This window comes from Penicillium hispanicum, assembly GCF_028827665.1.
Source record: "Penicillium hispanicum strain IBT 35686 chromosome Unknown utg000002l_segment0_segment0, whole genome shotgun sequence".
NCBI lineage: Eukaryota > Fungi > Ascomycota > Eurotiomycetes > Eurotiales > Aspergillaceae > Penicillium > Penicillium hispanicum.
In genome coordinates this window covers 588272-601025 of record NW_026623194.1, presented here as the reverse complement: position 1 = coordinate 601025, position 12754 = coordinate 588272, and the positions used below count along the sequence as shown (strand labels likewise).

The 12754-nt window shown below is 54.2% G+C and overlaps 5 protein-coding genes across 5 annotated transcripts; 2 read left to right on the top strand and 3 right to left on the bottom strand.

The window, feature by feature from the left end:
* Nucleotides 1–889: 889 nt before the first annotated feature.
* N7459_001992 (uncharacterized protein) lies at nucleotides 890–2541 on the bottom strand (the record flags this gene model as incomplete). Its single annotated transcript, XM_056941177.1, has 3 exons — nucleotides 890–1369; nucleotides 1419–1544; nucleotides 1603–2541. 3 exons carry the CDS (start codon nucleotides 2539–2541, stop codon nucleotides 890–892), a joined length of 1545 nt encoding a protein of 514 aa, XP_056803032.1.
* Nucleotides 2542–3343: 802 nt separating this feature from the next.
* N7459_001991 (uncharacterized protein) lies at nucleotides 3344–3869 on the top strand (the record flags this gene model as incomplete). Its single annotated transcript, XM_056941176.1, has 2 exons — nucleotides 3344–3524; nucleotides 3586–3869. The coding sequence occupies 2 exons, from the start codon at nucleotides 3344–3346 to the stop codon at nucleotides 3867–3869; spliced, it is 465 nt and encodes a 154-aa protein (XP_056803031.1).
* A 248-nt stretch (nucleotides 3870–4117) lies between these two features.
* N7459_001990 (C1 family peptidase) lies at nucleotides 4118–5758 on the bottom strand (the record flags this gene model as incomplete). Its single annotated transcript, XM_056941175.1, has 3 exons — nucleotides 4118–5422; nucleotides 5484–5575; nucleotides 5629–5758. 3 exons carry the CDS (start codon nucleotides 5756–5758, stop codon nucleotides 4118–4120), a joined length of 1527 nt encoding a protein of 508 aa, XP_056803030.1.
* Nucleotides 5759–6428: 670 nt separating this feature from the next.
* Nucleotides 6429–8102, bottom strand: N7459_001989 (DEAD/DEAH box helicase; the record flags this gene model as incomplete). Its single annotated transcript, XM_056941174.1, has 1 exon — nucleotides 6429–8102. The coding sequence occupies one exon, from the start codon at nucleotides 8100–8102 to the stop codon at nucleotides 6429–6431; it is 1674 nt and encodes a 557-aa protein (XP_056803029.1).
* Nucleotides 8103–8731: 629 nt separating this feature from the next.
* On the top strand, nucleotides 8732–12477 carry N7459_001988 (uncharacterized protein; the record flags this gene model as incomplete). Its single annotated transcript, XM_056941173.1, has 3 exons — nucleotides 8732–8912; nucleotides 8964–9017; nucleotides 9071–12477. 3 exons carry the CDS (start codon nucleotides 8732–8734, stop codon nucleotides 12475–12477), a joined length of 3642 nt encoding a protein of 1213 aa, XP_056803028.1.
* Nucleotides 12478–12754: the final 277 nt, after the last annotated feature.

The following is a 12754-nucleotide window of genomic DNA, read 5'->3' as shown; positions in this document are numbered from 1 at the left end:
TCAAGGTTAAATATAACCTTAGATTCCGATGGGTTTTCATCTCGTCAAGATTGACATGCCGCCCTATGTTTGAAATCGGATTGGTCTCGTTTCGAACTGCAAGGTGGACGTTGTAGCAAGTCAGCTCTTTTCCAACCGCCCAAATTAATCGAAGATGTCAGAGCTATCAGAATGTGACTATGCGTTGACCAGTCTCTCCTTTTCGGTGATTATTGATTGATGCGTAGTTGAAGGGAGATAAGAACCATGTTCCTGCACTGAAAGTCACACACTAGAAGGAATGTAATCGTCGATGTACACGCTCAGCAAGGGAGTGTGGTTGAGACCTCACTCATTTGATTCTGCTCTATTTCGAGATCTTTTCTTAAACAAGCGATCATCGGCCGAGTCACGTCGGCTCTTCCCCCGCGACGTCAGTCTCACCCAAACTAAGGCCATTTGATAGTTATCAGAGACTAGAAAACGTTAGAAGCATGTTTCCACTTCGACTTGGATATTGATGCCCTACTCCCCCCCGTGTAAATGCCGTCGATGAATCAAGCCCGGAAAGGAGGGAGCGAATACGCGTGGCTATGGTGATTTGGCTGCAGCAATTTTCTAGTGTATTGCAGGTGGTGCGGCTGGCATTTGGTACCACTTCCAGTCGCAGCGATTGACGCTATGACCTTGTATATTTCTCCAGACAGAACGAGGCGAGAGACGTATACAGTCATTGAAGTCAATCGTCGATATCCATCCAATGATGGGGGTTCATTTCACGTTATTTCGCATACCTAACCCAAGCAGGGATGATCACAATGCGAGCCACAAGCCGTAAACCGAGTATCAACTCCAAATCACAATATCCAATCAAGCACATGTAAGAAGAACGGCCCACCCAGAAGGCATTCTAAACCAGATACCTGAATCCCTTGCGCATGCGCAGCGACTCATCGGCACTCTCCAGGAACACCACGTCGCCCGTTTGCTCATCCGCATGGCCGGCATCCCACTCGGCCTCGGTCTCCGCCAGCCTCTTGTTCAGATTGACCAGAATCATGCGGAAGAGCCAGAACCCAACGATCGTAATGCCAAACATGGCCGTCACGATGCCGTAACTCTTGCGGTACCCGTTGTCGGACAGGTCCCACACGTACGACCCGGCCACGTTGCCGAGCTGACTGAAGGCGTTGATCAGGGCTAGGGCAACGGCACGCTTGGCGGGTGGTCGTGGGAACGAGGAGCTGATCCACGAGTAGAAAACGATGAAGCCGGCGTAGGAGCCGGCCTGAAGGAACAGGGCGATGTAGCGGGCTGCCACGTTTAGGGTGGACATGCTGATGATGAAGCCGACCAGACCCATGAAGATAGGGCCGTAGATATGCCAGATCTGGAGATTGTCAGTTTGGTGAGACGTGGTCTGATAGGGTCAGACAGACCTTTTCTTGTGTTCTGTCGGCGTGCCAGGCGTTGATCACGGAGAATATGCAGGAGAACACCCACGGAGGCGCGCTCATCAGCAAGGTGGGGACGTAGGCGAAGCCAAGGGTGCCGGTGAGGGTGGGCTAGAAGGCGGTTAGCCACAGTAGCAATGTGATGAAAGCATTGCCAACGGAAACTTACGAAGAAGGCATTGAAAGACAAGCCTACGACGTAGGCAGTGAACGAGAGCATCATCAGGTAAATCTTGAAATCCTTCAGAGACATGATGAGACCGGCGAAGGGACTTTGTTCCTCGGAGTCAGTGTCGGCCTCGCCGACGTCCTCCAGAATACGAATCTGTGCCACGAGACGCTCCTCCTCAGTGAAGCCGCGCGCATTGGTGGGTAGATCGGGCAGGATGAAACCCGAGGAGATGGCAATAGTCATGGTGATGGCACCCTCAATCCAGAACAGCCATCGCCAGGCGGCATGGCCCAGGATTCCCTGCATGTTGGACAGGACGCCGGCAGCGACCAGAGACGAGAAGGCGTTGGAGATGAGGTTACCACAGAACAGGATGGCGTTGCGCGTCGTCAACTCCTTGCGTGTGTACCACTTGGAGAGAATGAGGAGGGCACCAGGAAGGAAGGCAGCCTCGACGAAGCCCAGTAGGAATCGAATGGCCACCATGTCGCCGAAGCCCTTGGCCAGGCCGGAGCATGTCGAGATCAGACCCCAGAGAGTCATGGAGATGGCAATGTAGATGGATGGCCGCTGGATGCGGTTGATGAACATATTGGAGGGGACCTGCATCAGGATGTACCCGACGTACAGAATACTCAGGCAGGTAGAGTATTGGGTGTCGCTGAGGTTGAGGTCGGTCTGCAGGCCCTTCAGCCGGGCAGCCGAGATGTTGTTGCGGTCGAGATAGTTCATGATGTAGATCAGCACGAACAGACTGCAGCGGGCATCCAGCTTGCGCTTGAGACTCTTCTCGACGACGACTCGACGAGCCGGGTCAATGTGTGGCAGGATATTGGGATTCTGGGGCTCGGCGACATGCTCGAGATTTTCTGTGCGCGTCTTCTCGACGTCGGCCTCGATGCGGTCGGCGTGGTTTCGTGAGATGTCGTCGGCCATGGTGTGAATGTGTCGACCACGCAAAGATGAGAAAGAGACAGAGATTTTTCCCTCTCCCTCCGGTTTTAAATGTTGGGTTACACCTACCACAACCACCCACTACCATATTTCCCCAAACCCCGGTAACCCCCACGCTAAAAATCATCGTAATATGCGGGGGTTGTGGTGGAGATTGGCCCCTTGGCGCGGGATCCCGCGAAAACCGTCTCTCCCCCACGGCAGGCTTTCTCGGTACATTTCGTCTTCGGTCGCGACCGTCTCTGACTAGCGGAGAATGCGGCGGTCGGGCTCCCCAGTTTGGCTTGGTGATTGGCCAGTCGGTCCGAAGGTTTGGAGCATCGGCTCGACACAAGCGGGAAAAGGAGAACAGGAGGCGAGGAAAGGAGGGAAGGTGGAAGCGTGAGGCGCAGGGGACAGGGGACGGTGGCACATTCCCCAGCTACATTCCCAAAGCTTGGTGTGTTCACTCTGTGCAGAAGCTGCATGTGTCAGGTATGCGCTGCTCCGTAGAATGCCGCTGCGTGTTGGATGCCGACGTTCAGCCGAGAGGGCCTCATGGTGGGATCGCCACGTTGGTCTCGCCGGAAAATTGCAGGGAAGACTGTCATTCGATTGACGATTCCGATTCCCCAGTCCGCGTGATGCGGGGATCCCACGAAAGTGCGTCAGCCAAGGCGTGAGAGTCCGGAGTTGGGAGTTGGGAGTTGGGGGAAGCGAAGACGGGAAAGGACTCCCCCACGCTGGACGTCATGTCAGGTTGGGGCGGCATGCATTCTCTCCCGACAGACGTTCAGCAAGCACCATGAATGGGAGTGAAACTCGGGCTATTCGGTTGCCCGCCTCGGTTGATTTCAGCCTGCAGCTCACATTCTCCCGTCATCCCATCCACCCATCCCGAAGCGACACTCGCCAAACGAACCCACTTCGGGATCCAGTTCCTCTAGCCCGGTTCCACATCGTGGATATCCTGGCAACGTGGAGCGGTGAGCTTGGTATCCGGCATCTTCCTAGCCTCAGCCGAGGGATCTGCTGAGACAGTTCCAGGGGCTTGCGGGATCCTTCATGGCCTGCTCCCCCTTTTCTCCCTCTCGTCTGTGACATCCCACGGAACACGCTGCATCCACGAAAGGGGCTTTCGACTGCGGTCCTCGAGTCGCGGCTGGCATGTCGTCGCTCCAGGCCAACGGACGCGGTCAATGGACGGTAGATACGATAGCCCCATTGTCCACCTCGATGTGCAGAGAGCTCAGGGCAAGACTGGAAAACCAATGGGCGTAATGCTGATCAATACATTGACCTACTCACCATGGATATCTTCAAAGATCTGAGCAGATCTAGCTAGCTGCAGATGTATCCACAGCGGTAGCCATGTGGTCAGAACCAGCTGTCAAAATAGGGTACTCGGCACTTTGTGCTTGATCTACCTACCGCCAGTTTCCTTAGAACCCCTGTCGCATTGAGGCTGTCGGGAGCTACGATGGCAGTCTCGGGGTTTCCCAAAGAAAAGTAACAATATCGATTCATCACGTCTTGAATACGACCAACAAAACACCCTCGAAAGCGTTGTCTTCATCCGTCATGCAAGGACGCCCATAGGGTCCCACCTCGGCAACACTGTCGGCGTCTGGTCAAGAATCGCGCGGATATCCGCCGAGACAAAGTTCGAATCAACAACCGCCTGGAAGGTGTACTCCTCCATCCACTTGTCAGTCATCACGAACCAGCCCTTGTTGCCTGCCGCCTCGCCCCATGAATTCTCTACCCGCCATCGGACTGGTTTGCCGCCCGCCAGAGGATCAAGATGCACGCCCGTGATGACCATGGCATGGGTCATGGACGACTCCCCACTGGCCAACCGCTCAGCCTTGTTCATGCCGAGGGAGATATTAAACCCGAGCGTGAGGTCGGTGATATCAGCATCCAATACACCGCTGTCTTGATTGGAGAACTTGCCCACGTCGCAGCCGAAGAAGACGGGATGTCCGGCTTTGAGCATCGCGATCATCGCAGTCTTGAGCGTGTCTATTTCTACATTGACGTATGTAAGCGGTCGCCCTTCGACGACATTGCCGAGTTTGTCGACCGTGAGGAGCTGGTTCCACTCATGTCGCGGATCGTGAACGAGACTGAACAGTCTTCCGGGCGACATGCTGGGACGGCTGCGTGACAGCGAGCCCGGCCAAAGTGCCTCCTGCGCAAACTGGACGGGGGTCTGTCGCACCTGGCGTGCGGTTTGCTGCCCGTCATAGTATTGCCAGACGAACGGTTCATCGGGGCTTGGTGGGGGTCCCAGCAAGAGCGTGACAATCGAGTGGATTTCTTGGAGGAACTTGTCTTTCGTCACGGCAAGGGTCCCTTCCTCGCGAGCGACCAGGCGACGAAGGACCAAAGCCTGCTCTCGCAGCTTGGCGGTTAACAGCCAGTTCATCTTCGAACTGTTTTGCGCGTGGAAAGAATCTGGGTAGAGTGCGTGCGGCACCAGACCATACTTGCGCACCAGATTAGCAACCATATCCCACTGGCCGCCGTCTGTGACCGGATCTTCGAGGAGCTTCTGCACCAGGCGCCCGGAGAGATCCTCATGGGCAGTGGCGATGATCTGTTCAAAGAAGTAGTTTGCCTTCTCGATTTTATCCCAGTAAAACAGGTAGGCCTGACTGAGCTCGAATTCGGGGAGCCGGTAGGCTTTCATGAGCGGGACGCGGAAGACATTGGTCGCGGCGAAGAGCCAGCAGCGCCCGGAGGACCGTTGGTTCGTGATCGGTGCGCCTTCGATTGGCACCGTCAAGTTGAAGATGTGCAGATCCGACTGCAGGGCATTGTGGTCGGTGAGAATCTGCGTATAGGGCTGACTGGCGAAACTTGAGATGGCAAGGCGATTCTGCGAGCGGCCCCGTTTTAGTATATATGGAATATTCAAACCGAGCAGATCGGTAGCCCACCTTTGGATCGCTCAATAGGGTCTGGTTCCAGCCTTTAACGCGTGGGAGAGTTAGGGTCAGGACCCGTTCTGGAGCTGGGTAAGGGGGCGGAGCTGTTGGTCTCGTTAGCGATGGTGGCAGACGGCGAGAGAGGAAAGACACCGACGTGCTGCTAGAACAGACTCATCCAGCTCTTGTCTGGCAATCTGACTCTTTCTGGTCGTCTGCTGGGCCAGACCGGACTTCTCGTCGCTAGACGAAGAAGACGAAGACGGTGTCGAATAGGTCGCTCCCATGACGATACAAGAAACGGCAACGTCTGGTAAGTCTCTTGTTGATCGAGCTCTGGCACACAGAGGTCAAGACGAAAACGGCCCAGGGCAGCCAGAATCCAAATGAAAGATGAGCAAGTGTACGGAAGGCACGAAGGTCCTCATCGTGCGGGGAAGGCGATTGCGACAGAGGAATGATTGGCCGGCGCTGCATGGTTGCTGATAACGACCTCAAAGGGAAGATCTGGACCGTCTCGACAAAAAGTATGCACTCGAACTCGACGACGAAATGGTCTCTTCTCAGTGGACATGCCTGAAATTGGAGCTCATCGAGCGGATTCAGCTCCGTTCAAGAGCCTCGGGTGAAGCAACTGCAGTGCTTGAACGGGTGAGAGAGCGCCAGTACGATTCAAGCGCAGAAAGACGCCGCCTTGAGATACTTACTTGCTAGTATCGCCCAAACGAGCTCCATCTCGCGCTGTCCACGTCGTCCTGATTCCTGGCGCGGTCGGCTGGCATAGACCATCCTTAAAGCCCCTGTAGGTAGAGTGGTCTGTACTGTCGGTAACCTGGCATCCTTTTGAGGGTTATTCTCGAATTTCATCCAATTAGTCCGACTGTGGACTATCTATTTTATCATCCATATCGGATCGTCAGACGAGCTCCACTGGGCTCAGTTAAGATGACAAGTAGCTTAAGTCGATCTACTCTGTCCTCCACGTCCCCCACGACCTCTTCCTCCTCGGCCTCGGCCTCCTCTGCCTCGACCCCCGTTCTGCTTCTTCACTCCTTCGTTGCGATCCTCTCGACCTGCCCCGGGACTAAGCACGTCGCGAGTCTGTCCTCTGGGTGGACCGCGCGGTCTAACCGGCCAGTCTCCCGCTGAATCATTGGCATTCGCGTAGTTGAACCCAGGCACGCCCTTGAGGCCCATTTTACCAATGACCTTTTTGTCCATGGGCGGAGGCTCGGGACATGCCATCCCCTTGATAGCCAGCTCATTAGCGAGTTGCACCAGCCCCGGTTTATCGAGACGGAGGGGCTTGAGAAGACCAGAACCAGCAAAGAACCCAATGAAAGACGAATAGGCACGCTGCTTTGTCTCTTCTTCCGTATTGTACATGGCCTGGTTGACAGGCTCGGCGCATACGGGAGCACCCGCATTGACTGCGTCGGTCTGGGGGTGCGGCTGGATAGGCAGGTGGCGATTGTTCCTCAAGAAGAACGACTCGGCCTGCGTGAGAAGGATAATGGCACGGCCATCGTTGCCAGCGCGGGCTGTACGGCCGACGCGATGGACGTACTGTTCGCCGTTGGACGGCAATCCAACCTGGACGACCAAGTCGACGTTGGGGAAGTCCATGCCGCGGCCAATGACGTCCGAGGCGAACAGAATTCCCGCGTCGGCCTCCTTGAACTGAGCCGTGGTTCTCGTGCGAGCATTCTGGTTGAGCCTGGAATGGATCTCAAACACCTTCAACGGAGTCAAGCCCTGCGAAAAGACCCGTGCGAAGAGAGCGACCATATTGGCCGTGATTCCAAAAACAATGATTTTCGAGCTGTTCTGGATCTCGATATTGAGGAGAGAGGCCAGTGTCGTAAAGGTCTCCGCGACGGAGGGAATCAAGACATGGTACTGAGGCACTCTCTCATGCGTTGGAACTTCATTCTTCTCAATCGTAGAGATGCTACTGTAGCCTGGTCTCAAGACAACACTAACCACATCCCTGACCTTGGGTGGCAGAGTGGCCGAGAAGCACATACCTTGCCAGCCCGTACTCTTGGGCGGAATGAGCTGGAGAATCCGCTTCACATCGGCGATGAACCCGCTCTCGAGCATGGTATCGGCTTCATCCAGAACAAGGGTTTGTATGTTAGACAGCTTTTCCGCCGTGGTCTCCTCAGAGAGGTAGTCTTTCAGCCGCCCCGGTGTTGCCACCAGAACCGACGGTGCTCCCTTCATGAACCGCGAATGAGCGGACGCACGAGCCGTGCCGCCTACTGCAATGTGACACTCCAAAGGCTTTGCCAGTTGGGAGGTGAGTTGATCACACGACTTCGCGATTTGCTGGGCGAGCTCGCGCGTCGGCGTAATGATCAAGATCGCGACTTGGCCCCTTGGTGCCGAGTTGCCCTGGAGTAAACAGTGCAATGCAGGCAACAGGAAAGCGAGCGTTTTGCCGGTGCCTGTTTTGGCCTGGACCAGGCAATCGCTGCGCCAGTTGGGGAGCTCAGTCAACACGCGCTGCTGGACCGGCGTCATGGATGTGAAACCCATGACGTCCAGCGCTTGAAGCAGTCTGGCATCCAGCTTGCCGGCCATGGAGGCGTATGGCTGAGTGCCATTGTTGATGTCGGGCCCCTGCATGACGGTCGAGGCTCGATGGAGACGCTGGAATTTGGCGCGCGATGAAAATTGAGTGGAGGATCGGAGGGTTCTGCCGAAACAGGTAACGCTAACCGTACACGGCAATTCTCAGCTGTGCGCTCTCCCAGCGATCTGCGTATGATATTTAGGCTGATATTGGCCACTAGATGTGTAATAGAATGTCAATAGCTCTTCAAGAGCGGTCAAGAAGATCAAAAGACGCAAGGAGAAAAGAAAAAAGCGACAGGGTAGATGTTGGTTCTGCGGACTGGCGCTAACCTGATCGGGCCTTTGGCGTCTGTGGCGCTGTGGCTGGTTTGATTGAGGCGCACCGTTTACATCTACTTTCCCATCTGCTCGCGAACACGCTCTGCCTCTGGATGGAAAGTGTCTTCTTTCTCACGTATTCCTATTGATCCAGGTCGCTGCTCATGTAACCCACCAACACTATCTCCCCTGCCCCCAACCGTATGACGGATTGCATCCCACATTCTGCACACGAACCACTATCCACCATCACCACACAACGCCTCAACATTTGGCGTTCGTTTCAGCGACTGCGATTTCATCTTGTCATTCCTTTTTTTTCCTTCTGTCGAGCAGTGTCGGACGGCCTTTTGCGCATCACAATGCTTTGCCCCGGCATCGCCAATCTGGTCCAGTCCTTCTACCCTGTGGGAAACACGCCTGCTGTGTCCCTGACCCAGCATCTCCCAGCGGGGGAGAAAGCAGACATTCTTCTCCTTGGATGTGGGGACCTTCGTCACGTTCTGTTCACCATTCATTCTGAGCGTGTCACACGCAAGCAAGGTCAGTTCCCAACATCTTCCTGGTTTTGATAATTCGCTGATCATGAAACAGCCAAAGCCCGCCAGCTCGATGTCACCTGCTGTGATGTTGTCTCTGAAGTTATTGGTAAGACAGCCAAATTTTCCAGTGTCAGCGCTAACTTTGTGTTTTGCTCATAGCCCGAGACATCCTGTTGCTTTCCCTGATTCTGGACGACAAGGATGGCAGCCTTGAAGACACCACCTGGGACCTTTTCTTCCACTTTCGGATCCCGGATCAATCGCTCAAACTTCTTCAAGCCCAGGCAAACAAACTAGTGTCTACGTCGTCATCGATCCAGAGCTGGAACAGTAGCAAGTACGGTGAACGTATCAGACTCGCCGACGAGAGCTCACTCAAGAAGGTACGAGACGCCTGGGCGTTCTACAAAAGGGAACGAGAGGGCGAGGAGCTCCGGGATTTTAACAGCAAGGCTGAGCTGTCCATCATGAAGTCACTGGGATTCCAAAACTCAACCCTTGGCGAAGTCCCAAATTTAACCGCTATTCGATCTGCCGGTCCAGCGTGCTTAGATGCTGCTCTTAGCGTCGGTGACTTGTTCAAGGACTACTGGAAGTATGGGACTACAGCAATGGATCCACCTACCCGTCTTCAGGCCATTCATTTCAATCCTATGTTTATTGCCCAAGATGACATTATGGCCTTGCATTATGGACTAGACCCGTTGCTTGGATTTCATCTGGTTACATGCTATGCTCCCATCACACCCGCCTCGGAATTACATGTGCAACTACCAAAGGATATTCAAGGCGATGGGCTTGTACAAACAGCCCAAAATGAATTCAAATGCTGGATGAGGTCCTTCAGATCACGCTTTGCGACGAACTCGGTCATCCTTCGATTCTTCACAGGCGACGCCATGGCCTTTGCCTACACTTTGCAGGAGAGACGGATGCCTCAGTCGCCTACCTGTGCTCATTGGTATAGAGACCGCTACCACTACGAACCGTTGTCTCTGAATGAGCAGGACTACTCCGGTGGCACAGCACCTCTACTCTTCAATGTCATCGACACATCCAACCTCGGTGATCATATCGGCCCCCTCAACATTCTGACGGCCACTTCGCCGTTGCTCCGGAACGAGCTGTCTGCTGTACTGTATACAGAGAAGCTTGTTAGGACACAGGATCAACATCAAAAACTGCTTGACAACCTTCTTTGTGGGGATCCCGCAACCATTTCCTCCCTACTTGGCTTAGTCCCAGTCGATGTTGCAACAAACACATCCTCATGGTCAGCCGGAGATGAGCTTTCCTACACAACTAAAAGTATTCGCGATACATCACATGGACAACTTTTCGTGAGAGTGCCCTGGAAAAGACCAGTCCATGTGGGTGAGCAGCAAAAAGAGACCCTAGACTTGATCCACTTCGAGTCGCGCAGTCTTGCGGGTGTTCTCTACTCGGTCTTCTTGGAGATGTTTGAAGAGGAAGATCTCGCTCGGCTACTAGCAAAGACCATGGGTAATAAAGGGAGAAAGGGGGGCCTTCCAACCTATTCTCGTGCGAGCTTTGCGGCGTTTCTCCGGCTCGTTAAGACACGAGTCAGTGTCGACTGGACTGGATGCATGGAAGCTTTGCTTGATCGCATGAAAAAAGAGACGGGGCTGGCTTTCGCATATCACTACTACCAGGAACTCATGGTCTGGCTTCACATACTGGATATTTTCACCGTCGACACTCTGCAGGCTCCACTGGGCCATATCTCTCTCAACTGTGGCAGTACCGGAGACGTCCGGGAGTGGAAAGACATTCCACCCGTGGTTGCTATCACTCTGCAGGTTCCTAGAAAGAACTTGGATCTCCTAATTTGCAGTGCTCTGGAGCAAAACGTGACACCTCCAATCCAGGCCTTTATTCAAGCTTCTCCCCAGGTCCGTCTGCAAGCACAAAACATGTTTGCCGCCGTTCAAATGGGGTTCGGTAGTCTGAGGACGAAGGGGACTCGACACACAGACTCATTCGAAGTGGTGATTGACGAAGATGACCAAGGATGGAATGGTAATTCCCCTATGCTTTTCTCTTTCCTGGTCCCAGCCTGGATACTGGTCCGGGATCCACGAGAAGCCGTCATCGCGTTGGCTATCATGCCCAGCGCAGGCCGGGCCTCATTCGCGACCAGCTTGGGGCCAGGGTTCAGCATATTCAGCACAACCTTGCAAGACAGCAAGCATGTTTACATCGCCAGACACCTTCCACACCAACACGAGGCGATGTCTATTTGTGGCTTTCTTTCGCGTGACGTGACAGATGCGGAAAATCCGGGAGTCTCAAAAACGCTGATTACGGCCGCTGTGAAGCAAATTTCAAACCGAGTCATGTCTTTTACTAGCCATGTAGACATTTTGTCCGAGGAGGCGAAGGCCGCACTCAAGCGTGGAAGTCCTGTTACACGCTCATCGCAGTCTCCACTCAACTACACGCTATCGCTCCAAAACGGTTCAAAGTTCGCCGTGTCTTTCCCTGTTCCCGTGCTTGAATCGAGCATGAAGACCAGAGTGACCCGAAAGTCATCCTATCTCGAAATCATGGCGCATGTGGTGCAGCAAACGAATTGGTCCGCAGTCCAGTCGTTCATGTACCCAGTGTTTCCGAGGTCACAGTCTCTGAAGCCATTGGTCTGGAACTTGCCGTATCTTGAAATTCGCTCGTTACCTGCCCTGGACCTTTCTCAGTCCTCTCGTCTTAAGTGGTTGAGCTTCCATGTTCCGACGCTGTGGTCCGCGCGAGAGGGTACCCTGCGCCTTGACGAGTCCCTTCCAGCAACCCCGGGTGAGCGTGCCAGAGTGGAGTTCAAAGATTCCCTCTTCACGATCTTCATGTGCGTCAGTGGGTTGCGAGAGGTAAGGTCACAAGTATTTGGAATAGACTGTGAAGAGGATCTGGGCATTCACATTCTACTGTTTGTGTCCGCTATTCGGCTGGACCTCTCCAATCGCACAGTCGTTCTGGATGCCGCTGTCTTGCCCCTACACACAGATCTCGCGGCCAGGCTCGAATCTCCTCTACAGATGCTCACGGATACCGACCCTCCACTTCTAGGCATTCCAGTCGATCAAGCAGAGCTGAAGCTTTGGAAGGAAGCGCTCCCTGCATGGGTGGAGCGATGCCGGTCGTGGTCTCACAAGGCAGCGTGTCAATACTACTCAAGGGGCAAAATCCCACTCTCGACAGAAACCGGCGAGCGTGTCCTGTGTTCTTGTGGGGATGGTACCGTCCCTGCCGATTATGTATCGGGTATTCCGGGATGGAGGAAGATTGCCAGGTACACCGTCCGCGCGGCTATCAGCCTGCCTTTTCCATCAGCTATGGTCGACGGAGCGTGGACCTTGGACGATATGATAGCGGCTGGGGAATCCACTATTCGTGGGATTCATACATGCGGTGCGTGTGGGAGGTGGAAAAAGTCCGATGGGTCGGATTTGATGACCTGCTCGCGTTGCCGCACGGTCAAGTACTGTTCACGGGAGTGTCAGAGGGCCGACTGGAAATACCACAAGCCAGGTTGCTCTGATAAATCAGGATGAAGTTTTCTGTTTGTTGTTGTGACACCCGACGCCCAAGTCTTGACAGAACGAGTGCCTAAATGCATCGATGAGCCGATGTGAGTCGGGCGTTTTGTTCAGTTGAGTTGCTGCAAATGGGTCACAATCATGTACGATTAATCTACCAATCTGTAAGAATAAAAGCAATTCGCCCCTCGTTTCTGGCTGTAGGGCGGAGGACCAGCCGTCCTCCTTTCATAAAATGTATTTGGCCCCCTAACGGGCGGCCAAGCCCTATAGCGTGTCTTATACGTCTCTG